Source organism: Erinaceus europaeus, chromosome 20, assembly GCF_950295315.1.
Source record: "Erinaceus europaeus chromosome 20, mEriEur2.1, whole genome shotgun sequence".
Taxonomy (NCBI): Eukaryota; Metazoa; Chordata; class Mammalia; order Eulipotyphla; family Erinaceidae; genus Erinaceus; species Erinaceus europaeus.
In genome coordinates, this window is record NC_080181.1 from 55,311,642 (window position 1) to 55,338,436 (window position 26,795).

At 49.6% G+C, this 26,795-nt stretch overlaps 1 protein-coding gene and 1 long non-coding RNA gene across 5 annotated transcripts in view; one reads left to right on the forward strand and one right to left on the reverse strand.

The window, feature by feature from the left end:
* Positions 1 to 24,305, reverse strand: part of LOC103117496 (milk fat globule EGF and factor V/VIII domain containing) — a 48,637-nt gene extending 24,332 nt beyond the window's left edge. For 2 of the 4 annotated variants that reach the window (XM_060179410.1, XM_060179411.1), the window contains exons 1-3: positions 20,682 to 20,841; positions 14,022 to 14,144; positions 12,317 to 12,448 (exon numbers count right to left, since the gene is read on the reverse strand). In XM_060179410.1, the coding sequence (XP_060035393.1) occupies positions 12,317 to 12,448; positions 14,022 to 14,144; positions 20,682 to 20,826 (400 nt within the window). In that variant the 5' untranslated portion in view covers positions 20,827 to 20,841. Of the gene's footprint in view, positions 1 to 12,316; positions 12,449 to 12,780; positions 12,910 to 14,021; positions 14,145 to 20,681; positions 20,842 to 24,189 lie in introns of those variants that run through there. The other 2 variants (XM_060179409.1, XM_060179412.1) reach the window with 2 other exon arrangements.
* Positions 1 to 25,872, forward strand: part of LOC132534869 (uncharacterized) — a 51,403-nt gene extending 25,531 nt beyond the window's left edge. Inside the window, exon 3 of the long non-coding RNA XR_009546614.1 lies at positions 24,254 to 25,872. This is a non-coding gene — a long non-coding RNA (uncharacterized LOC132534869). The remainder of the gene's footprint in view (positions 1 to 24,253) is intronic.
* The last annotated feature ends 923 nt before the right edge of the window (positions 25,873 to 26,795 follow it).

Here is a 26,795-nt window from a genome sequence, read left to right on the forward strand (position 1 = left end):
GCAAATCTTCCTGGAATATCCTCGAATTCCCCCACCCCGACAGTGTACAGTGCTTTAACTTAGCAAATACCTATCGGCAAATGTGCCTGAAATGTCCTAGAATTCCTACCCCCACAGTGTACAGTGATAGCACTGAGCACAGAGCTATCGGCAAATCTGCCTGGAATATCCTAGAATTACCCCCACACACAGTGTACGGTGCTTTTACTTAGCAAAGAGATATCAGCAAATCTGCCAGGAATGTCCTAGAATTCCTACCCCCACAGTGTACAGTGCTTGCACAGAGCACAGAGCTATCAGCCAATCTGCCTGGAATATCCTTGAATTCCCCCCCAAAGTGAAAAGTGCTTGCACTGTACACAGAGCAATCGGCAAATCTTCCTGGAATGTTCTAGAATCTCCCTCCACACAGTGTACTGTGCTTGCACTGTATACAGAGCATTCGGCAAATCTGCCTGGAATATCCTAGAAATCCCCTCCTTCAGTGCACAGTGCTAAGACTGAGCACAGAAATATAGGCTAATCTACCTCGAATGTCCTAGAATGCCACCCCCACAGCATACAGTGCTTGCACTGAGCACAGAGATATTGGCTAAACTGCCAGGAATGTCCTAGAATTCCCACCCACACAGTGCACAGTGCTTCGACTGAACACAGAAATATCGACAAATCTGCCTGGAATGTCCTAGATTTCCCCTCTAAAGTGCACTGTGCTTGCACTGAGCACAGATCTATCAGCTAATCTGCCTGGAATGTCCTAGAATCCCCCTCCACACAGTGTACTGTGCTTGCACTGTACACAGAGCAATCGGCAAATCTGCCTGGAATGTCCTAGAATTCCCCCCCCCTACAGTGCACAGTGCTTAGACTGAGCACAGAAATATAGGCAAATCTGCCTTGAATGTCCTAGATTCCCCCCCCAAAGTGTACAGTGCTTGCACTTAGCAAATACCTATCAGCAAATGTGCCTGAAATGTCCTAGAATTCCTACACCCACAGTATATAGTGCTTGTACTGAGCACAGAGCTATAGGTAAATCTGCCTGGAATATCCTAAAATTCCCCCCACAGTGTACAGTGCTTGCACTTAGCAAACAACTATCGGCAAATCTGCCAGGAATGTCCTACTAGAATTCCTACCCCCACATTGTACAGTGCTTTTACTTAGCAAAGAGATATCAGCAAATCTGCCTAAATGTCCTAGAATTCCTACCTCCACAGTGTATAGTGCTTGCACAGAGCACAGAGCTATCGGCAAATCTGCCTGGAATATCCTCGAATTCCCCCCCACATTGTAAAGTGCTTGCACTGAGAACAGAGCTTTTAGCAAATCTTCCTGGAATGTCCTAGAATCCCCGTCCACACAGTGTACAGTGCTTGCACTTAGGAAAGAGCAATCGGCAAATCTGCCTGGAATGTCCTAAAATTCGCCCCCTTCAGTGCAAAGTGCTTAGACTGAGCACAGAAATATAGGCAAATCTGCCTCGAAAGTCCTAAATACCCCCCAAAAGTGTACAGTGCTTGTACTAAGCACAGAGCTATCGGCAAATCTGCCTGGAATATCCTAGAATTCACCCCCCCCCCGGACAGTGTACAGTGCTTGCACTTAGCAAATACCTATCGGCAAATGTGCCTGAAATGTCCTAGAATTCCTACCCCCACAGTGTACATTGATTGCACTGAGCACAGAGCTATCGGCAAATCTGCCTGGAATATCCTTGAATTCCCCCCCACAGTGAAAAGTGCTTGCACTGTACACAGAGCAATCGGCAAATCTTCCTGGAATGTTCTAGAATCCCCCTCCACACAGTGTACTGTGCTTGCACTGTATACAGAGCATTCGGCAAATCTGCCTGGAATATCCTAGAAATCCCCTCCTTCAGTGCACAGTGCTAAGACTGAGCACAGAAATATAGGCTAATCTGCCTCGAATGTCCTAGAATGCCACCCCAACAGCATACAGTGCTTGCACTGAGCACAGAGATATCGGCTAAACTGCCAGGAATGTCCTAGAATTCCCACCCACACAGTGCACAGTGCATCGACTGAACACAGAAATATCGACAAATCTGCCTAGAATGTCCTAGATTTCCCCTCTAAAGTGTACTGTGCTTGCACTGAGTTCAGATCTATCAGCTAATCGGCCTGGAATGTCCTAGAATTCCCCCCCAAATGTACAGTGCTTGCACTTAGCAAAGAGCTATAGGCAAAACTACCTGGAATGTCCTAGAATTCCCCCCCAAATGTACAGTGCTTGCACTTAGCAAAGAGCTATAGGCAAAACTACCTGGAATGTCCTAGAATCCCTGTCCACACAGTGTACTGTGCTTGCACCGAACAAGGAGCAATAGGCAAATCTGCCTGGAATGTCCTAGAATTCCTACCCCCACAGTGTATAGTGCTTGCACAGAGCACAGAGCTATCGGCAAATCTGCCTGGAATATCCTCGAATTCCCCCCCACATTGTAAAGTGCTTGCACTGAGAACAGAGCTTTTAGCAAATCTTCCTGGAATGTCCTAGAATCCCCGTCCACACAGTGTACAGTGCTTGCACTTAGGAAAGAGCAATCGGCAAATCTGCCTGGAATGTCCTAAAATTCGCCCCCGTTCAGTGCAAAGTGCTTAGACTGAGCACAGAAATATAGGCAAATCTGCCTCGAAAGTCCTAAATCCCCCCCAAAAGTGTACAGTGCTTGCACTAAGCACAGAGCTATCGGCAAATCTGCCTGGAATATCCTAGAATTCACCCCCCCGGACAGTGTACAGTGCTTGCACTTAGCAAATACCTATCAGCAAATGTGCCTGAAATGTCCTAGAATTCCTACCCCCACAGTGTACATTGATTGCACTGAGCACAGAGCTATCGGCAAATCTGCCTGCAATATCGTAGAATTCCCCCCCACCACGGTGTACACTGCTTGCACTTAGCAAAGAGCTATCGGCAAATCTGCCTGGAATATCCTAGAATTCCCCCACACACACTGAACAGTGCTTGCACTGAGCACAGAGCTATCAGCAAATCTGCCTGGAATGTCCTAGAATCCCCCTCCATACAGTGTACTGTGCTTGCACTGTATACAGAGCAGTCGGCTAATCTGACTTGAATGTCCTAGAATTCCCCCCCCCTTCGGTGCACAGTGCTTACTGAGCACAGAAATATAGGCAAATCTGTCTCGAATGTCCTAGTTCCCCCCCCAAAAGTGTACAGTGCTTGAACTGAGCACTGAGCTATCGGCAAATCTGCCTGGAATATACTCGAATTCCCCCTCCCCGACAGTGTACAGTGCTTGCACTTAGCAAATACCTATCGGCAAATGTGCCTGAAATGTCCTAGAATTCCTACCCCCACAGTGTACAGTGCTAGCACTGAGCAAAGAGCTATCGGCGAATCTGCCTGGAATATCCTAGAATTCCCCCCCACAGTGTACGGTGCTTTTACTTAGCAAAGAGATAGCAGCAAATCTGCCTGGAATGTTCTAGAATTCCTACCCCCACAGTGTACAGTGCTTGCACAGAGCACAAGGCTATCGGCAAATCTGCCTGGAATATCCTCGAATTCCCCCCCCCACAGTGTAAAGTGCTTGCACTGTACACAGAGCAATCGGCAAATCTTCCTGGAATGTTCTAGAATCCCCCTCCACACAGTGTACTGTGCTTGCACTGTATACAGAGCAATCGGCAAATCTGCCTGGAATATCCTAGAAATCCCCCCCTTCAGTGCACAGTGCTTATACTGAGCACAGAAATATAGGCAAATCTGCCTCGAATGTCCTAGAATGCCACCCCCACAGCGTACAGTGCTTGCACTGAGCACAGAGATATCGGCTAATCTGCCAGGAATGTCCTAGAAATCCCACCCACACAGTGCACAGTGCTTCGACCGAGCACAGAAATATCGGCAAATCTGCCTGGAATGTCCTAGATTTCCCCTCTAAAGTGTACTGTGCTTGTACTTAGCAAAGAGCTATAGGCAAAACTACCTGGAATGTCCTAGAATCCCCGTCCACAGAGTGTACTGTACTTGCACCGAACAAGGAGCAATCGGCAAATCTCCCTGGAATGTCCTAGAATTCCCCCCACTACAGTGCACAGTGCTTCTACTGAGCACAGAAATATCGACAAATCTGCCTGGAATGTCCTAAATTTACCCAACCCCATTGTAAAGTGCTTGCACTGAACACAGAACAATCGGCAAATCGGCCAGGAATGTCCTAGAATTCCCCCCGACAGTGCACAGTGCTTCGACTGAGCACAGAAATATGGGCAAATCTGCCTGGAATGTCCTAGATTTCCCCCCCAGAAAGTGTACAATGCTTCCACTGAGCACAGAGCTATAGGCAAATCTGCCTGGAATATCCTAAAATCCCCCCCACAGTGTACTTAGCAAACAGCTATCGGCAAATCTGCCAGGAATAACAGAGTGTACTAGCAAACAGCTATTGGCAAATCTGCCAGGAATGTCCTACTTGAATTCCTACCCACACAGTGTATAGTGCTAGCACTGAGCACAGAGCTATCGGCAAATCTGCCTGGAATATCCTAGAATTCCCCCTCCACAGTGTACAGTGCTTGCACTTAGCAAAGAGCTTTCAGCAAATCTGCCTGGAATGTCCTATAATCCCCCTCCACACAGTGTACTGTGCTTGCATTGTACACAGAGCCGTCCGCAAATCTGCCTGGAATGTCCTAGAATTCCCCCCCTTCAGTGCACAGTGCTTAGAGAGGGGTCAGAGATATAGGCAAATCTGCCTCGAATGTCCTAGATTCCCCCCCCCCAAAGTGTACTGTGCTTGTACTGAGCACAGAGCTATCGGCAAATCTGCCTGGAATGTCCTAGAATTCCCCCCCTTCAGTGCACAGTGCTTAGAGAGGGGTCAGAGATATAGGCAAATCTGCCTCGAATGTCCTAGATTCCCCCCCACAAAGTGTACTGTGCTTGTACTGAGCACAGAGCTATCGGCAAATCTGCCTGGAATGTCCTAGAATTCCTTCCCGCTCAGTGTAGAGTGCTTGCACTGAGCATAGAGCTATCATCAAATCTGCCTGGAATTTCCTAGAATTTCCCCCCACGGTATATAGTGTTTCCACTGAGCACAGATATATCGGCAAATCTGCCTGAATATCCTAGATTCCACCCCCAAGTGTACCGTGCTTGCACTGAGCACAGAGCTATCGGCTAATCTGCATGGAATGTCCTAGAAATCCCCCTCCACACAGTGTACTGTGCTAGCACTAAGCACAGAGCAATCGGCAAATCTGCCTGGAATGTCTTAGAATCCCCCTCCACACAGTGTACAGTGCTTGCACTGAGCACCGAGCAATTGGCAAATCTGCCTGGAATGTCCTAGAATTCCCACCCACACAGTGCACAGTGCTTCGACTGACCACAGAAATATCGGCAAATCTGCCTGGTATGTCCTAGATTTCCCCCCCAAAGTGTACAGTGCTTCCACTGAGCACAGATATATCGGCAAATCTGCCTGGAATGTCCTAGAATTCCCCACCCACAGTGTACAGTGCTTGCACTGAGCACAGTGCTATCGGCTAATCTGCATGGAGTGTCCAAGAATCCCCATAAAAGTGTACAGTGCTTGCACTGAGCACAGAGCTATCTGCTAATCTACCTGGAATGTCGTATAATTCTCCCCTCCCCCAGCAGTGTACAGTGCTTGCACTGAGCACAGAGCTATCAGCAAATCTGCCAGGAATGTCCTAGAATTCCCCCCCACACAGTGTACAGTGCTTGCACTGAGCACAGAGCTATCGGCTAATCTGCATGAAGTGTCGAAGAATCTCCCCCGCCAAAAGTGTACATTGCTTGCACTGAGCACAGAGCTATGGGCATATCTGCCTGGAATGTCCTAGAATTCCCCCCACACACAGTACACAGTGCTTTCACTGAGCGCGGAAATATCGGCAAATCTGCCTGCAATGTACTAGAATCCCCCCCCCACAGTGTACAGTGCTTTCACTGAGCACAGAGCTATCTGCAAATCTGCCTGGAATGTCCTAGAATTTCCCCCCACAGTGTACAGTGCTTGCAGTGAGCACAGAGCTATAGGCAAATATGCCTAGAATATCCTAGAATCCCCGCCACAGTGTACAGTGCATGCACTGAGCACAGAGCAATCTGCAAATCTGCCCCAAATGTCCTAGAATCCCCCTCCACACAGTGTACTGTGCTTGCACAGATAACAGAGCAATCGGTAAATCTGCCTGGAATGTCCTTTATTTCCCCCCCACATGGTAAAGTGCTTGCACTGAGAACAGAGCTATCAGCATATCTGCCTCGAATTTCCTACAATTCCCACCACCACACTGTACAGTGCTTGCACTAAGCACAGAGCTATCGGCAAATCTGCCTGGAATGTCCTAGAATCTCCTAGAAGTATACACTGCTTGCAGTGAGCACTGAGCTCTCGGCAAATCTCAGGAATATCCTAGTATTCCCCCCCCTACAGTGTACAGTGCTTACAGTGAGTACAGAGCTATAGGCAAATATGCCTGGAATACCCTAGAATCCGCCCCAACAAAGCGTACAGTGCTGGCACTGAGCACAAGCTATAAGCAAATCTGCCTGGAATGTCCTTGATTTCCCCCTCCCACAGTGTAAAGTGCTTGGTTGAGCACAGGGCTATCGGCAAATCTGCCTGTAAAATCCTAGAATCCCCCCGCCTCACAGTGTACAGTGCTTGCACTGAGCACAGAGCTGTGGGCACATCTGCCCTGAATGTCCTAGAATTCCAACCCCACAGAGTACAGTGCTTGCACTTAGCAAAGAGCTATAGGCAAATCTGCCTGGAATACCCAGAATCCCTGTCCACACAGTGTGCAGTGCTTGCACTGAGTACAGAGCTATTGGCAAATCTGCCTGGAATGTCATAGAATGCACCTCCACACAGTGTACTGAACTAAGAGCAATCGGCAAATCTGCCTGGAATGTCCTAGAACTCCCCCCTTACAGTGCACAGTGCTTCGACTGAGCACAGAAATATCGGCAAATCTGCCTGGAATATCCTAGAATTCCCCCCCACACAGCGTACCGTGCTTGCACTTAGGAAAGAGCTATCGGCAAATCTGCCTGGAATGTCCTAGAATTCCCCACCCCCTGACAATGTACAGTGCTTGCACTGAGCACAGAGCTATCGGCTAATCTGTCTGGAATGTCCTAGAAATTCCCCCACCTACAGTGCACAGTGCTTCGACTGAGCACAGAATATCGGCAAATCTGCATGGAATGTTCTAGATTCTCCCCCCAAAAGTGTACAGAGCTTGCACTAGCACAGAGCTATCGGCTAATCTGCCTGGCATGTCTTAGAATCCCCCACAAAAGTGTACAGTGCTTGCACTGAACACAGAACTATCAGCTAATCTGCCTGGAATGTCCTAGAATTCCCCCCCACAGTAAACAGTGCTTGCACTGAGCACAGAGCTATTGGTACATCTACCTGGAATGTCCTAGAATTCCCCCCCACAGTGTACACTGCTTGCACTGAGCACAAAGCTATAGCAAATCTGCCTGGAATGTCCTAGAATTCCCCCACCATAGTAAACAGTGATTGCACTGAGTACTGAGCTATAGGCAAATCCGCCTGGAATGTCCTAGAATTCCCTCCCAGAGACAGTGTACAGTGCTTGCACTTTGCACAGAGCTATCGGCACATCTGTCGGGAATGTCCTAGAATTCCCACCCAAAAGTGTACAGTCCTTGCACTGAGCACAGAGCTATTGGCAAATCTGCCTGGAATGTCCTAGATTCCTCCCCCCCAACACAGCCTACAGTGCTTGCACTTTGCACAGAGCTATCGTCAAATCTGCCTGGAATGTCCTAGAATTCCCACCCCCACAGTGTACAGTGCTTGCACTGAGCACAGAGCTATCGGCAAATCTGCCTGTAATATCCTAGAATTCCCCCCACACACAGTGTACACTGCTTGCACAGAGCACAGAGCTATCGGCAAATCTGCCTGGAATGTCCTAGATTTCCCTCTCCCAAAGTATACAGTGCTTGCACTGAGCACAGAGCTATCGGCAAATCTGCCTGGAATGTCCTAGATTCCACCCCCCACATACAGCCTACCGTGCTTGCACTGAGCACAGAGCTATTGGAAAATCAGCCTGGAATATCCTAGAATTCCCCAGCCCAGCGTACAGTGCTTGCACTGAGCACAGAGCTATTGGCAAATCTGCCTGGAATATCCTCGAATCCCTCACACACACCGCACAGTGCTTGCACTGAGCACAGAGCTATTGGCAAATCAGCCTGGAATGTCCTAGAATCCCCCCCACAGTGCACACTGCTTGCACTCAGCACACAGCTATAGGCAAAACTTCCTGTAACATCCTAGAATCCCCCCCACACACAGTGTACAGTGCTTCCACTGAGCACAGAGCTTTTGGCAAAGTGCCTGGAACCTCCTAGAATCCCCCACACACACAGTGTCCAGTGCTAGCAATGAGGACAGAGCTGTCGGCAAATGTGCCTGGAATGTCCTCTAATCCCCCCGCACAGTGCACATTGCTTGCATTGAGCACAGAAATATCGGCAAATCTGCCTGGAATGTCCTAGAATCGCCCCCACACAGTGTACAGTGCTTGCACTGAGTACAGAAATATGGGCAAATCTGTCTGGAATGTCCTAGAAGCCCCCCCACACACATTGTACATTGCTTGCACTGAGCACAGAGCTATTGGTAAATCTGCCTGGAATGTCCTAGATTCCACCCCCCCCCCACAGCCTACCGTGCTTGCACTGAGCACAGAGCTATTGGAAAATCTGCCTGGAATATCCTAGAATTCCCCAGCCCAGCGTACAGTGCTTGCACTTTGCACAGAGCTATCGGCAAATCTGCCTGGAACATCCTAGAATCCCCCACACACACAGTGTAAAGTGCTTGCACTGAACACAGAGCTATCAGCAAATCTGCCTGGAATATCCTTGAATTCCCCCCCACACACTGCACAGTGCTTGTACTGAGCACAGAGCTATCGGCAAATCTGCCTGGAATGTCCTAGAATGCCCCCTACAGTGCACACTGCTTGCACTGAGCACACAGCTATAGGCAAATCTGTTGTTGAGCCAGATGTTGTTGTGCGCAGGCCGTGGAGATGTGAGAGATGGGGTCTGGAGCGAAGAGGAAACACAAATCTTTATTTGTGCTGGCACCTCAGAGTTGGGTGCTAGAGAGGCAGGTTGGGCCACGTAGAGGTAGCGAAAATGGCCGCCTCACGCAGTAACGTTTCCTGCATCTGAATACTGGAGTGAAGCGCTGGCAAGAGAGAGCGAGGTGAGGAAAATGTAGGGTTTTTATAGGAGTAGCTTTCACGAGAATGGGAAGGGGGAGGAGTAACCATAGCACTCCAGGATAGGATGATAACTCTCGTGAGAATGGGAGGGGGAGGAGTAACCATAGCACTCCAAATTTCTCGAGGATATAGACAATGCCCTGAGGGCATAACATGGCGGAACAGGCACTCCCAGAATGTCCCAACTCTCACGGGAACTAGTAGCCTGAGGGGAAAACATGGCAGATGTGAATGCATCTGCACAATTTCCCAGCACAAATCTGCCTGTAACGTCCTAGAATCCCCCCCACACACACACACAGTGTATAGTGCTTGCACTGAGCAAGAGCTATGGGCAAATCTGCCTGAATGTCTTAGAATTACCACCACCACAGTGTACAGTCCTTGCACTTAGCACAGAGCTTTCGGCAAAGTGCCTGGAACCTCCTAGAATCCCCCACACACACAGTGTCCAGTGCTAGCAATGAGGACAGAGCTATCGGCAAATCTGCCTGGACTGTCCTCGAATCCCCCCCACACACAGTGCACATTGCTTGCATTGAGCACAGAAATATCGGCAAATCTGCCTGGAATGTCCTCGAATCCACGCCCCCCTACAGTGCACATTGCTTGCACTGAGCACAGAAATATCAGCAAATCTGCCTGGAATGTCCTAGAATCCCCCACACACAGTGTACAGTGCTTGCACTGAGCACAGAAATATGGGCAAATCTGTCTGGAATGTCCTAGAATCCCCCCCCACACACACAGTGTACATTGCTTGCACTGAGCACAGAGCTATTGGCAAATCTGCCTGGAATGTCCTAGAATTCTCCCGCCCCCAACAGGGTACAGTGCTTGCACTGAGCACAGAGCTATCGGCAATCTGCCTGGAATATCCTAGAATACCCCCGCCCCACTGTGTACAGTGCTTGCACTGAGCACAGAGCTATAGGCAATCTGCCTGGAATGTCTAGAATTCCCCCCCAACAGTGCACACTGCTTGCACTGAGAACAGAAACATCGGCAAATCTGCCTGAAATGTCCTAGAATTCCCCCCCTACAGTGTACAGTGCTTGCACTGAGCATAGACCTATCGGCAAATTTGCCTGGAATGTCCTAGAATTCCCCCCCAACAGTGTACCATGCTTGCACTGAGCACAGAGCTATCGGCAAATCTGCTTCAAATGTCCTAGAATTCCACCCCCCCCCCACAGTGTACAGTGCTTGCACTGAGCACAGAGTTATTGGCAAATCTGCCTGGAATGTCCTCGAATTCCCCACCCCAACAGTGCACAGTGCTTGCACTAAGCACAGAGCTATTGGCAAATCTGTCTGGAATGTCCTAGAATTCTCCCCCACACAGTCTACAGTGCTTGCACTTAGCACAGAGCTATCATCAAATCTGCCTGGAATGTCCTAGAATTCCCCCCCACACAGTGTACCGTGCTTGTACTGAGCACAGAGCTATCGGCAAATCTGCCTGGAATGTACTAGCACCCCCCCCCAAAGTATACAGTGCTTGCACTGAGCACAGAGGTATCGCCAAATCTGCCTGGAATGTCCTAGATTTCCCACCCCCACTGTGTACAGTGCTCGCACTGAGCACAGAGCTATCGGCAAATCTGCCTGGAATGTCCTAGAATTCCACCCCCACAATGTACAGTGCTTTCACTGAGCACAGAGCTATCAGCAAATCTGCCTGGAATATTCTAGAATTCTACCGACATGAGGGGTTCATTAGTGGAGAGTAAAATGCCATCCTGCTCTCTTGTACCTTTTTGCCTTTTTCAAAGACTACTCCTGACCCAGCCTCCTCTCGGGTGCTCCAGACCAATAATCTGTTACCCCTAGATTGGTCCTGGGGCTCAGGACCCCTACAGGCCCATTTGTGGCCGGAGCTGTGGGCAGCCCGCACAAGTGTACATGTATTCTGACAAGCGTCCCGCTGGCTTAGAGAATAGACTGACTCTCCCTATAACCCCTTGGGCTTCATGTGATGACAGGGACAGTGAGGGCAGGCTGCCAATGTGTGCACAGTCATCTGGCTCTAGTATGGCTTTCATCTGTCCCCTGCCTGAGGGACCCTGACATGCATTTTGGGGGAGTGGGGTCCATCTAGAGCCAAGGAAACACACCACATGACAAGGCGGAAGGGCTGGTTCAGTCCTGAAGAGACTCTTCCTCTTTTGTGGCTGCCCCCTGGCCCTGGCACAGGGCAGACCCGAATAGGAGCAGGAGGCTGGGTGGGTAACTGAGACACAGGCAAACCCATGGTTACCTGGCATCACACCCTCATCATGGGCCCACCTGGCCCAGCAGAGCTCTGTCTGGGAGGACACACACACACACACACACACACACTCCTCAACCAGTGGCTCTGACACTGGGCCTGACCTCCTGTATCCTCCCCTCCCCTCAGCCTCCTGCCCAGGGAACAACAAGCCTCCAAGGCCACCCCACATCTGCCTGGAGAACCCCAGAGACAGAGCCCTAGAGCTGCAGAAATCGGGAACCCATGTTCCCATCCCTGGGCAAAGCTACAAACCACCAGCCTCAGCAGGCAGGCAGCGTCTGGCTTGGCAGGAAGGTGGAGGAAAGCACGGACATGTGGGCATGTGGGCAGGCTGTCAGATCAGCCTTCACACACATTGGTTTCTGAGCACCTATTTGGCCCACCTGGGCTCACCTTAGCTAGCTCCAGGCTAAGGCCACAAGTAAAACTGGGTCCTGGATGCCAGCCCTGGCCTGACTAAATGACTCTCTGGGCCCCTAGCAGCAGGAACATATGTGTCTCCACCCCTCAGTCCCTGAAGTAGCATCAGACCTGGCCTGCAAGGGTGGAGGCCAGTGGGACAAAGCCTGAGGAGGGATCACATGTCCCCATCTCCACCCCACGGCCCAACGGAAATTAGAGGTTGAGTCCCACTGTCAATATAGTCAGCAGGCCTGATGCCAGGGCTAGGACTAGCAATGTGAAGTGGGCCACCAGCTCTAGGCTTGGGGGTCCCAAGCAGGCACCCCAGACTCACTGGTCTCACAGTGGACGCCGGTGTAGCCCTGGGGGCACTTGCAGATGTACTGGGCGGAGACATCCCTTTGTTGTGAGTCTTCTATCACCTGGCACTCAGCATCATTGTGGCAGGGGTTTGGGACACAGGGACCTGAAGGGAAGGCAGGTAAGAGGGCAGGTGATCAGGAAGAAGCTGGGGACACAGACTGTCCATTGGTCTCACCCTGAGGACCTTCTGCCCAAACCCAGACCCCCAAACCCCTGCCACCCATCCTCTGCATGCACCCTGCCACCTCTAGCTGCCTAGTGGAGTTGGGAGTCAGGGCAGTCATAGGTGAAGCAGCCAACATAAAGGAGGGACCCAGTAGGCGCAATCCACAGGAGGATCCAAGGCAAAAGCTGGCAGGCGCAGCAGAAGGGCTGGGACCGCAGCCCAGCAGCGGCTGTGACACTGTGGGCCCACCCGGCAGGCGCCAGGCGCGCACCTTCCTCGGGTCTCATTGCAGAGGAGGCCGGCGAAGCCCCGGGGGCAGACACAGTAGAAGGGGTACTTTCCCTGGCTCAGCAAGCAGGTCGCTCCATTCAGACACTGGCTGGAGTCACAGAGGTCACCTGAAATGCCAGCCCAGACTCAGAAAGGAGAGGTTCACCCAGCATAAACTTGGGCACCTAAATGTCTTGTAAAAGCTGGTACCCCAGACAGGGAAAGGAAGGGGAGCCTTGGCCTCCTGTGGCCCCAAGAAGCAGGCAGACAAATTAAGGGCAAGGCAGAAAACCATGAATGAACTGAGTTCACGCTGGGAACATGGTTGGGTATTTAGCAGAGGGTGCACACGAGCTCACTCTAACAGTTGATGTGTGGGGTGCCAGGGTGGGAAAATTTAATTTTTGTTTACAATTGAACAGTGGCACATACGATTATGAAATAACTGAGGAATAGTTCTATATCTTGTCGGAAAATTGTGAGGATGTGGTTGAGCTTGGCAAGGCTTGCTTGACCTGAGGAGCGCGTCTTTCTAATGAGCCCAGGAGCCCCTGAACTCCACTTCAGCTCTGTCCCCAAGGGTGCTTAAGGCCGCTCCCACTCTGCTATTAGTCACTGGCTTTAAATAGCAGTGCAATCCCCTCCCAGACCAAGGCCAGCACTGCACTGACAGAGGTTGCTGAGCCTGGCCTGGCCTGGCCTGGCCTGAGCCTGGGCCCCAGGCTCCTCTCCCAGTGCATCCACCCCCACCCCAGGCTCTGGGGCACACTGGCCCAGACACACGGGGTCAGGGCACACTGAAAGGTGGGCCCTTGCCAACTGCTCAGAAGGACTCACCTGAGCACGGGTGCCCCATCCCATTCCCTCCCCTCCTCTGGCCACCTCTGGGACCCTGGGACCTAGTCCTCTGAGGCATGTCTCCAAGGTCCTTTAGCAGGGCTCAGGCCGCCAGCACAGAGAGGAAAGGCACTTTTCTGGGCTCTCAGAGTCACCCAGCGAGGCCAGGAGGCTCCCAAGTGCATGGGTTCCTGGCTTCCGGTGTAGCTCTGGTTCATTCTGTCCCCAGGATGGCTCAGCTGTGACCACAACCCTGGCAAAGTCCTTTCCGTGGGAAGGGGATGGGTAGCAGGGATGCCTGAAGAATCCTGGCAATCTCACATTCTTTAATGTGCACCCCCTTTCTGGCCCTGCAGGGGACCTCCGGGCCAGATATGCAGAGCTGGGCTATGTGATGACTCACCTGTGGTGGAGAAGAGCCTGGGAGCGCAGAGCACCGCGCCCAGCATGAGCAGCAGGGACCCCTGCATGCTAAGGCCTCCGGCACAGGGCGTGAGTGAGTGAGGAAGGCCTCTCGCTCCAGCTCCTGGAAAGGAACAAAACAGGCAGCTCTGCTCCACTCTGACCCAGGGACAGGACTCCAAGACCGAGGGATTGTGGGGACCAGACTGACCTTGCCCTGTGACCCACTGGGGTGATACTTGAATTTCATCACTTACTACTACCAAGCTACGAGAGTGCAGACTGGGTCATAATGGCATAAAGATAGAATAAAACTGAGAGTTCAGGAATAGATCCACATATTCTGATCAATTGGTTTTCTTTCTCTTTTCTTTCCTTTTCTTTAATTGCCACCAGTGTTATCCCTATGACAAGGTGGCAGCACTTCTTCTAGCGTTTGCCCTTCTTCCGTAGCCAGTCAACAGCGTCAGGTTGAGCCTGATGTAAAGTTTCGAGACCTCCTTTGAATCTGGAGAGGTGGCAGTCGTTGACTATGTGGCAGCACTATGAATTCACCGCTCCTGGCCACCTTTTTCTTTTTTTTCTTTTTGATAGAGCAGAGAGAAACTGAGAAGGGAGAGGGAGATAGGGAGAGAGAAAGACACCTACCGACCTATTTCATCACTTGTGAAGCTTTCACCCTGTTGGTGGGGGCTCGAACCCAAACCTCACACATAGTAACTGCACACCACTCAGCCCTAATCAACTGGGGGTTCCATACAATCCAGTGAGGAATGAATACACCGTCAACAAGTGGCACTGCACAACTGGCTAGCCACATGCAGATAAGGGTGGGGCAGCCAGGGAAGTGGCAAGGTGGCTGCAGTTTCGGATGATGTTCAGAGTTTGATCCTCATTGTTGCATGTGCCAGAGAGAGCTTGAAGTTCTCTTTCTCCCCCTTTCTCAAGTTAATGATACATCTTTTTTTTTTTAATTAAGTGGAGCATCCCTCATACTTTAAAAAATAATAATAATTGGGGGTTGGGCAGTAGTGCAGCGGGTTAAGCGCACATGGCACAAAGCACAAGGACCAGCATAAAGATCCCGGTTCAAGTCCCTGGCTCCCCACCTGCAGGGGAGTCGCTTCATAGGCAATTAAGCAGGTCTGCAGGTGTCTATCTTTCTGTCCCCCTTTCTGTCTTCCCCTCCTCTCTCCACTTCTCTCTGTCCTATCCAACAATGACAGCAATAACAACAATAATAATAACCACAACAATGATAAAATAACAAGGAAAACAAAAGGGGAACAAAAACTCTTAGAAGAAAACAGGCATAAATCTTCATGATCTTGGATTCAGCAATAATTTATCAGATATGGCCCCTAAGATACAAACAACTAAAGAAGAAAGTGTTAAAGTAAACCGAATTCCCTAATAATCTGGTTACAATAATTACTATCTATTGCCTTTGTAAACTCCAAGACAGCAGGAACCCTCCCCATTCTCTAGAAACCCCTCATTTCACACAGTCCTGGAAACTCTGAGGTATGGTTTCTCTCCTTGCACAGTTCACTCAGTCCATACCACTGATACTTCATTGCCTCAATCAGCCAAATCAATGTACACTTCACTCAGTCCATACCACTGATACTGCATTGCCTCAATCAGCCAAATCAATGCAACCAATACCATCTCAAAATGTTTAACTTTGCACTGTGTCCAGAGACACCAGGCGTGGAATGTTAATTCTTCGGCTCCAGCACTCTGGTGAGACTGTTCCTAGCTCATAGGACTCCTCAATCCCATAATGGTTGCTGCACCTCCTAACAAAGCCACAGGAGCGAGATATAGACCAGGGCCTATAAGACAGAACACATGTGGACATGCACTCATAAGTTAGGGGAAAATATACACCTGAAAGCAAAGTATACAATAGTTAGCAGTGACCCAAAACAGCAAGCAAGTAGAAAGACCTAAAAAAAAAAAACCTACAGGGGGTCAGGCAGCAGCGCAGCAGGTTAAGTGTAGGTGGCACAAAGTGCAAGGACCAACATAAGGATCATGGATCAAGCCCCCAGCTCCCCACCTGTAGGGGGGTTGCTTCACAAGTGGTGAAGCAGGTCTGCAGGTGTCTGTCTTTCTCTCCTCTCTCCATCTTCCCCTCCTCTCTCCATGTCTCTCTGTCCTATCCAACAATGACAACAACAGTAACAATAACAACCACAACAATAAAACAACAAGGGCAACAAAAGGGAAAAATAAATAGCCTCTAGGAGCAGTGGATTCATGGTGCAGGCACCGAGCCCCAGCAATAACCCTGCAGGCAAAAAAAAAAAAAAAAAAAAAAGATGTTTACATACCTTTCCCATATGTGGAGCTACTCTCTGCCCTGATGAGCTTTCTAGTCCTATTTCCAACTCTGACACCATCTCCCCAGACAATATCTCTGGTCCACCTGCATGTTAGCTGTCATGTTCAAGCAAAAATTAGTAAAGTCATAGACCCCTGGAATATACCTAAAATAAACCTACTAGCTTTTTCTTAAATGGAGATCCCAAAATTCATCTGCTATATTCTTACCTTTAGGTTCCTGACTATTAAGCAATTTGTTCTGCTTTATATCTTAACGCTTTTTTTTAGCCACCAAATTGCAGATGCTACCACGATGCCAACTTAGCCACCAAATTGCAGATGCTACCACGATGCCAACCTGACTTCCCCGGGACAGAGGACCTCACCAATGTACCCTGGACCCCCACCTCTCCTGAGCCCTGACCCACTAGGGAAAGATAGGGACAGGCTGGGAGTATGGATCGACCTGCCAACGCCCATGTTCAGTGGAGAAGCAATTACAGAAGCCAGACCTTCCACCTTCTCTACCCCATAATGATCCTGGGTCCATGCTCCCAGAGGGATAAAGAATAGGGAAGCTATCAGGGGAGGGGATAGGATGTGGGACTCTGGTGGTGGAAATTGTGTATAATTATACCCCTCTTATCTTGTGGTCTTGCTAATATATATACATACATACATACACACACACACACACACACACACACACACACACACACACACACACACATATTTTGCCTCCAGGGTTATTGCTGGAGCTCAATGCCTACACCATGAATCCACTGCTCCTGGAGGCTATTTTTTCCCTTTTATGTTGCCCTGGTTGTTTTATCATTGTTGTGGTTATTATTGATGTTGTTTGTTAGATAGGACAAAGAGAAATCGAGAGAGGAGGGGAAGACAGAAAAGGGGAGAGAAAGATAGACATCTGCAGACCTGCTTCATCACTTGTGAAGTGACCCCTCTGCTGGTAGAGAGCCAGGGGCTCAATCTGGGATCCTTATGCCCATCCTTGCACTTTGCACCATGTGCGCTTAACCTGCTGCACTACCGCCTGACCCCCGCCAATATTTTTTATTTTATAAAATAATAAAAAAAGATGACATGAACTGTATCAATGTTGAAAATTTTTATACTTCAAAGGAAACTTTCAAAAGGTGAAAATCAATCCATAGAGGGATGGAAATGTTTGCATCACTTTTCTGGTAAGAGTTTAATGCCCAGAATATATTAATAACTCCTAGCTCAGCAACAAAAAGACAAAGCTAACTTGATAATGGCCAAAAGAATCTGAACAGAACTTTCTCTAAAGAAGAAATACAAGGGCTGGGTGGTGGTGCACCTGCTTGAGCGCACATGTTATAGTGACAAGGACCCGGGTTCGAGCCCCCGGTCCCCACCTGCAGGGGGGAAGCTTCACGAGTGGTGAAGCAGGGCTGCAGGTGTCCCTCTGTACCTCTCCCTCTCTATCAACCGCTTCCCTCTTGATTTATGGCTATCTCTATCCAATAAATAAATAAAGATTAAAAAGTTAAAAAAAAAAAAGAAGAAATACAGATGGACAGTGAGTTCAGGAAAAGATGTCCAAAGTCATGACCCATCAGGGAAGTGGAAATCAAAAGTGAGACCACTTGAGATACCACTTCACACATCTACTGGGATGGTATAGGAAAGAAAGGAGAGGGAGCAAGAAAGAGAGAGGGAGAGAGAGAGACGAAAGAGAGAGAAATAATAATAAATGTCAGTGAGAACATCATAAAAAAATTGGAACTCAGGGCTAGGTGGTAGCACACCTGGTTAAGTGCACGTTTCAATGTGCAAGGACCCAGCTTCGAGCTCCTGGTCCCCACCTACAGGGGGAAAGCTTCACAAGTGGTGAAGCAGTGCTACAGGTTATCTTTCTGTCGCTTTCTCTCTCTCTTTTAAGAATTTATTTATTTATTCATGAGAAAGATAGGAGAGGGGGGTCGGTGGTAGCGCAGCTGGTTAAGCTCATGTGGCTCGAAGCGCAAAGACCGGCGTAATAAGGATCCCGGTTTGAGCCCCTGGCTCCCCACCTGCAGGAGAGTTGCCTTACAGGCGGTGAAGCAGGTCTGCAGGTGTCTGTCTTTCTCTCCCCTCTCTGTCTTCCCTTCCTCTCTCCATTTCTCTGTCCTATCCAACAACAATGACATCAATAACAATAATAACCACAACAATGATAAAAAAGGGCAATAAAATGGAAAAAAAAAAAATGGCCTCCAGGAGCAGTGGATTCGTGATGCAGGCACCGAGCCCCAGTAATAACCCTGGAGGAAAAAGAAAGGAAGGAAGGAAGGAAGGAAGGAAGGAAGGAAGGAAGGAAGGAAGGAAGGAGGAGAGAAAGAACTAGACATCACTCTGGTACATGTGCTGCCGGGATCAAACTCAGGACCTCATGGTTAAGAATCCAATGCTTTATCCACTGTGCCACCTCCCAGACCACTCTCTCTCTCCCTCTATATCACCTCCTTCCCTGTCAATTTCTGGCTGTTTCTAGCCAATAAATAAATAACTAAATATAATTAAAATTAAAACAAGATGTCGGAACTCTCACACATTGCTGGTGGGAATACAGACATTTCTAATGGTGTGGCCATTGGGGGAAACAGCTTGGCAGTCCTCATAAAGTTAAGCATAGAGTTACCATATGACCCAGCAATTCTACGCTGAGTGACTCACCCAGGGGCACCTGAGAACAGATGCTCATACACAAACATGAGTGCACAGAGCAGCATTATTAATAGCCAACAACTGGAAGCTTCCCAGATGCCCATCAGCTGCGGAGTGCGTGAGCCAGGGGCACTATCACAGGCACCGCCACCCAGCCACAAAGAGGGGTGAACCTCTTGCTGCCGCAGCAAGGAGCAGCCTCCAGACAGGGCCCTCAGCCAGAGGAGTCACTCCTGTGTCTGCACACTGCGTGGCTGCACCCCAGGGACCCTGTCCAGAGTAGACAAACCTCCAGAGACAGACAGCAGCTGAGTGGCTGCAGGGGCTGGGCTGCAGGGAGGGTGGGGGACACCAGGTCTCTTCTGGGGTGATGGCGATGGAGATTAGATGGAGGTGGTGGCTGCACAGCTTGGTGAGAATGCTGAGAAACGACCGACCGGGCCGTCTATTTCTAAAGGGTGGCATTGAGTCGTGTGCAGTTCATCTCCAGAGGAGAGAAGCAGCATCTTCAGAGACCCAGTGCAGATGGATGTGGAGGGCCGAGAGCAGGGCTGAATGCCCCGAGGCTGCAGAAGAGGCCCCTTGGGACCCGCTCCCAGCGAAGGCCCTTCCACCGCTGAGGCATGCAGTGAGCATTTCCAATACCAGCTGTGGCGTGAGGCTGCACACCCTGGCTGGGCGGCAGTGTCACATGGGAGGCTTTCTAAAAATGCAGATGCGACCGGCAAAATAGCTCCATTGAATGGTGCACTGCATTGCCCTGTGCATGACCCAGGTTTGAGCCTGGCTCCCAATGCACTGAAGATAGTTTTGATGCTGTGGTTCCCTCCCTCTCTGACTTTGTCTGTCTTACTCCTTATGTTTGGAAAAAGAGCAGTGAATACCCAGAGATAACAAAAAGAGGCTAAATAGGGAGCCGGGCAGTAGCGCAGTGGATTAAGCGCTCGTGGAGCAAAGCACAAGGACCAGCATAAGGATCCCGGTTCAAGACCCTGGCTCCCCGCCTGCAGGGGGGTCGCTTCACAAGTGGTGAAGTAGGTCTGCAGGTGTCTTTCTCTCTCCCTCTCTGTCTTCCCCTCCTCTCTCTATTTCTTTCTGTCCTATCCAACAACAATGACAGCAATGATAACAACAACAACAATAAACAACAAGGGCAACAAAAGGGAATAAATAAATAAAATAAAATATATATTAAAGAGTCTAAATAAATAAATGCATAATAAATATATATATTTAATGTATATATACAGATGGCCTGGTCTCATTTCAAAGTCATTAAACCATAATCTCTCAGGTGGATCCTAGGAAGCAGTATTTTAATGTGTATGCATACACACACACATACACACACATACACACACACACTGACACACACACTGACACACATACACACACACACTCTCTCATATACACACACACATACACACACACTGACACACATACACACACACATACACACACACGTTAACATTCCCTAGTTTGTCGGAAGTGAGAAATGCACACCATACGCTGAGCACCTGAATCTGCGAAAGCAGCGGAAGGAAGGAATAGGGTCGGATGCTTTTCTTCTCTAAAAAACTTCTATTTAGGGCAGGGCAGGGGTAGATATCATAATGGCTATGCAAAGAGACTTTCATACCTGAGGCTCTGAGGTCCCAGGCTCCATCCCCTGCACCGCCATTAGCCAGAGCAAGCAGTGCTATGGTAAAATAAAAATAAAAATAAAAACATCTATTTATAAGAGAGTGGAAGACAGACCGCTGGGGCCAAATTAGAGGTCTCATGTCGTGGCCCTACTCGCCACACCACCTCCTGTTCCATAGGGACATTTCCTTCATGATCTGACCGTTGTCAAGCTCAGATGTCAGTGTGTCCTCGGCCTGGACACTACCCTCAGCCAGCAGGGTAGTCTCACAGCATCACAGGGCTGGGCTGCGTTTTCTAACAGCAGCATGATATCATGCTAAGTAGGGCACCGCCTTGAAGCTTTGAGATTTTCATTCCTATAAAGGACAAGAAACCAATGTGCCTCTCTCTCTCTCTCTCTCTCTCTCTCTCTCTCTCTCTCTCAGTTTTTTAGTCAAACCTGAAAGTGATCAGAGAGTATGTTCTACCTTCCAGAAAACTATCCACAATCAACTCCATTGACAAGCTTCTTGTGTGTGTGTGTGTGGGGGGGTGTCTCAGGGAAATGAACACATTTATGCCCAACTGCTGGCACCACAAGCTGGCTCAATCTCTCTGGCAGCCTGGCTGTACAAGACCTGCAAATGCTAACCTGTCACCCTGCTATGGGCAAACTTGGAAAGGAAGTCACCCAAACACAAAGGCCTGTGAAGCCATACACAGATCATCAATATCGTAATTTTGAAAACCTGTTAGTAGTCCAAATGCCAAGCGCTGGGGTGGCCACTCATTGTTAAGAGCACAAGACTTGCATGTCTGAGACCCCAGTGTCAACCTCCCAACATTGCCTTATGTCACAGCTGAGCAGTGCTCTAGTATTTCTCTCTCTCTTTCTTTCTTTCTTTCTTTCTTTCTTTCTTTCTTTCTTTCTTTCTTTTTTTTTCCTCCCGGGTTATTGCTGGGGCTCGGTGCCCGCACTATGAATCCACTGCTCCTGGAGGCCATTTTTCCCATTTTGTTGCCCTTGTTGTCATTATTATAGTTGTCACTGCTGATGTTATTGCTGGATAGGACAAAGAGAAATCGAGAGAGGAGGGGAAGACAAAGGGGGAGAGAAATATAAGACACCTGCAGACCTGCTTCACCACTTGTAAAGCGACCCCCCTGCAGGTGGGGAGCCAGGGGCTCGAACCAGGATCCTAATGCCGGTCCTTGCACTTTGCGCCATGTGCGCTTAAACTGCACTATTGCCCGACCTCTTTCTCTCTCCTTTTCTTATGTAAGAAAAGAAGAGTCGATATCAGCCTGGGAGGTGGATCAGTGGATAAAGCATTGGACTCTGACATATGAGGCCCTGAGCTTGATTCCTAGCATCACTTGAACTAGAGTGGTACTCTGGTTCTCAACCTTTCTCAAAATAAGTAAGCAAATCTTTTGAAAAAGCATAATGTAGCAGTTCAAAATGCCCAGAGTAGATAGCTCACCAGTCATGCTATGACAGTGCAGTTACGGTGCAGTAAGGAAAAACATGGACGTCTGCATATGTAAGAACGTCAGTAGCCAAAGTTGCAGGCCTGCCTAGTGCCACAATGGACTTATCCAGAAAGTGCTGCCTCTATGTGAAAACATGAATTGAAGACGCCGAGTCATAAAGGGGTAAACACTGTATGATGCCAAGATTCCACTGAGGTGAGGTAACTCCAGCAGGCAAATTCACAGAAACAAGCGGAACCTGGTGAGGGCTTGGGGGGGGGGCAGGGATGAATACAAAACAAGAATGATCTGGAGATCTGTTTCACAATGATGTAAGTATACTTAACACAACTGAATCATGTACTTTAAATATATATGTGTTCATTTTATGAGGGAAGTGGTAGGAGAGACCAGAGCACTGCTCAGGCCTAGCATATGCCATGGGTACTGGGATTCAGACCTGGAGCCTCATGCCCATGGCTCTGAGACTGTGCTATTCACCAGCCCCTGAACTGTATATTTGAAAATGCCTAAGATGGCAAATTTTACATATTCTATGCATTTTATACAATTTTTAAAACATCAATTATGGGGAGACTGAGTGAGAGCTCACTAGGAGGGCACATGCCCTGCCAGGTTTGCGGCAGGTGGTGCGACACCATAGAAAGCTCTGGCACTGTGCTGTGGTTCCCTTTCTCTGTCTCTCAATCTGAATGAAAATGCAAGTTTGAAGCCCTGAAACTGGCTCCATAAAAGATTACTTGTAAACAAGAGAACTGAGTTATTTCATTCCAAGATTATTTGAGTCACACATCATTTCAGGCATTAAAGGAATAGCTAGTCACAGGATTCTGCGGTCCTGATCACTTGGGACTTACAAGCATAGAAGAAAAAAACAACCTTATTTTTGTCTTGGTTATATATAGACAATACAACAGGAGGACACAACAGAGTAACCAGAAGGAGAGGGGAGAAAAGAGGCCAGAGAGGAACCATGGGAGACAGCCAGGTTCTCCCGGAGCTACTAAGAGGATGGTGGTGATGTTTGGTGGCCAGCACAAAGCAAGCACACTGTGAATGTGAGCCCAGTGTGAGATGACTGTCCCCTTGGGGCCGAGTCGGAACCAAGTTGTACAGGTGACAGCAAGGCAAGGTCCAGAAGTGTCTCCAGGGATGACACCTATGTCTGCAGTGGGTAATGAGCAGTGGGGGCACAGAGGTCCCCTATAAATGCAGAGATTTCAGCACAACAGGTCAGTGAGGGCAGCTGCCATCTGAGGTCCCCACGACCCCCAGGACTCAGGTTTAGGGTACTTGTCATCCCTCCTCCCGTGTGGATGGGAGGGCAGGGGCCGTGTGGTCGGCCCTCCTCCTGGCTCCCAGCCTTGGTAGATGAATGCAGGCCACAGCACACAGAGGCCCCACACTCACTCCTCGATGCTCCCCCCTCCCTCTCCCAGTGCTCTGAGCTCCCTTCAGTGAGCCACCCCACAGCCCAGCCAGGGAAGCAAACAACCTCCCGTTTGTTTCTAAGCCAGAGGCCAAGGGCCAGGACCCAGGGCTGGGGAATCAATATGCTTTCAGTTTAAAAATATGCGAGTGTTCACTCTCTGAAACCGAAGGGACCAGTCCTTTTCTGAGGTTCCTTTATGCCACTCTCCAGATGGGTTGGGGCATCTTTTGACCACTGTCCACACTAACTTTTTAAAAATATTTGTTTATTTTCATGAGAGAGAGACCATAGCACTGGGGTTGAGCCTGGGACCTCTGGGGCCTCATGCCTGCAAATCTGCTGCACTACTGCTGTGCACACTTTTGCCGCGGCCCCTCCCCACCCCCCATTTCTCTAGATGCTCCCTTCACCTCATCACACCTGAAGGCCTCCACACAAACACACGCTCAGGGTTGGCTAGGCACCTCCTATTCAGTCCAGAGGTGGCACTGGTTCCACCCACTAGTAAGCCCCTCAGAGACAGGCAGCTGTGGGGGGCACAGCCTGGTTCCCACCTGACTCCCCAGCTGGAGCCCAGGCACCACTGCTCACCTACCTGATGACTCGGGCTAACTGCTAATCAGGCACATGCATCTCATTGGTCCTTTCCTGTTTCCTAGATGGTCAGCAGTTACTGGGCAGGCGCCACACTGGTCCCCGGAGCAGGGGCCGCATCTACCAGAGGAGAGAAACATGTCCCCACCTGGGTCTGCTATCTGCTCCATGGAGAAAAGAGGACATGAAGCAACAGCTTAGGAAGATTTACTCTCAGGGGACTCTATTCAAAGTCTCTCTAACTGGGCCAGCTGGACATCTGGAAAAGTCATCTCCTGCCTGTCAGAGTTAGGCCATTTCCGGGAGAACATCAAGTCCTAGCTTGGAAATCAAAGGCAGGACGGGTGAGAACCAGAGCCCTGGACTGGGCAGGTCAAGGGCTGGTCAGAAAACCATGGGTTCAAGAGGGCTTGCCACTGGATAATCTCCCCCACATACCCAGCACCCCACTTCTCCAATCCTTCCCCTTCTCATGCTCCCCCAACCCCAGGAGGGGCTCTCTTTAAGTGTCTGCAAGCCCCTTTGTGCAAAGTCCCCCCCAACCTCTTGGAGAATGGCTTGTCTTCTTCCTCCTGCTCAGCAAGTAGCCCGGGTCAGAGAGAAGGAGGGTTCACTAGTCAAGATGTCAACTCTCTCAGTGAACTGAGTAACACAATGAACATTTCTGACATTTTGTATGCCTCTGTAGCTCTGGTCTTAAAGACTTCAGCTCCACTTGAAGATCCTAGTAGTGCACGTCAGATCAACTCTCCCACAGTGGCCAGTGACCCAGTGAGTCAGCCCACCCCGTCCAAGCCTTCCTTGCCTTGCCAACTTCTCGATATGAGCAGAACCCAGATGTGGTTTGGGGTCACCTTACAGGGATCTCACTCCCCACACATATCCCTGTGCCACAGGCTAAGCCACCATACCTTGGCCTCCCTAGCTAAGCCCTGCTGTGTTCCTTGATTCATCCGCTCACTCACAAGTCCTTACTGAGCGACTGCCAAGCTGTGTGTTGGGTGTGAGGACACACTCAGAAGCCCAGCGTAGGTACAGAGAGGATTTGAAACTGGAGGTGCTAAATGCTCTCCAGAGGCCAGAAGCTTCCCTCACTGGCAGGGGGCAGGCACTCTGAGAGCAGGAAGGTGCCAGAAATTCCCTCAGTGGCAGGTTTGACCCCTGGAGAGATGGAGAGTGAGCCTTCCATAAAGCCCCTTGCCTGGTGCGGCTTATAGCCCAAAGGAGACAGACCATTGACCCTACCTTCCTGGACAAACAGCACACTCTTCCTTAGGCTTCTGTTTTCCTCCCAATGAAGTCTATTTGCTCTTCCCATAGGAGCCCTCCTCCCCCATGCCTGAAAACCGCCCAGACAGGCCCCTGCTTCTAACGTCACTCATGTAAGGAGTTACTCATGTAAAAAAAATAAACTATTCTGGGGAGTCGGGCTGTAGCACAGCGGGTTAAGCGCAGGTGGCGCAAAGCACAAGGACCGGCATAAGGATCCCGGTTCGAACCCCGGCTCCCCACCTGCAGGGGAGTCGCTTCACAGGCAGCGAAGCAGGTCTGCAGGTGTCTATCTTTCTCTCCTCCTCTCTGTCTTCCCCTCCTCTCTCCATTTCTCTCTGTCCTATCCAACAACAACAACAATAATAACTACAACAATAAAAAACAAGGGCAACAAAAGGGAATAAATAAATATTTAAAAAAAAAACTATTCTTTGCTCACCCGGCCTTGCTCAACTGAATTTGGGGATACTTAGAACTGTCCTACAAAGACAAAGAAAACCCTTACCCCCCAACACTGACTTGCACTGGGCCTTGTTTTGCTGGTTTCCATAGGACCTGGAGCCCTGGCCCCTTCTCCCAGCATGGAGATCCCCACCAAAGACATCACATTCTATACCAAAGGCCTTGGGGGTACCAACCTCCATTGGCTAGCCTGCCCACCACCCCACCTCACACTCAGGGGCCCCCACAAACCTCCACAGAGAACTCTCAGAAATGTGGGTCTAGAGGCAGAGCCAGTCCTGCTGCACAGCCTGAATTCAGCAACTCCTCTTCCTAGAACTTAGATTCTGGAGGCTATTTGTTTTTCTGGAATCTAGAATGTTGGGGGCTCCTACCCGGATAGAGTGGAGACCATTGGCCAGAAGGGCTTTGCACCAACCCAGGCCCTTTCAAAGCATGATGACCCCATCATTTCTCCAAGATGCCAGCTCACAGATGCCCAATCAGAGGATCCACCTATTTCTGAAGGGCAAAGATTCATTCTCAGAGACAAGACTGCCTCACTCTTTGGGAGGGCAGGATAGCATTCCCCAAGGGCTCTGCTGTACATGGGGTCACATCTCTAACCCTGAGTTAGCAAGCACTCCACTCTACCCCTCCCCCTTGGGCCTGTCAGCCACAGGAAAAGGGTCCCAGCTGGACCCTGGCTCCTCGCAGGCTGTGCTCAGCTATGCACAGAGATCTGACTGGAGCTGTAAATGTCCACTTGGAATGGCACACGTGGTGGCCCTTTGCCTCTGACACAGTCTGGGGTGGATAGGAGAGGCGGCACGGAGAGTTCTTTCTTCCTGTGATCTTTGTGTTTGGGAATGTAAAAGTTAATACTTGGAATTA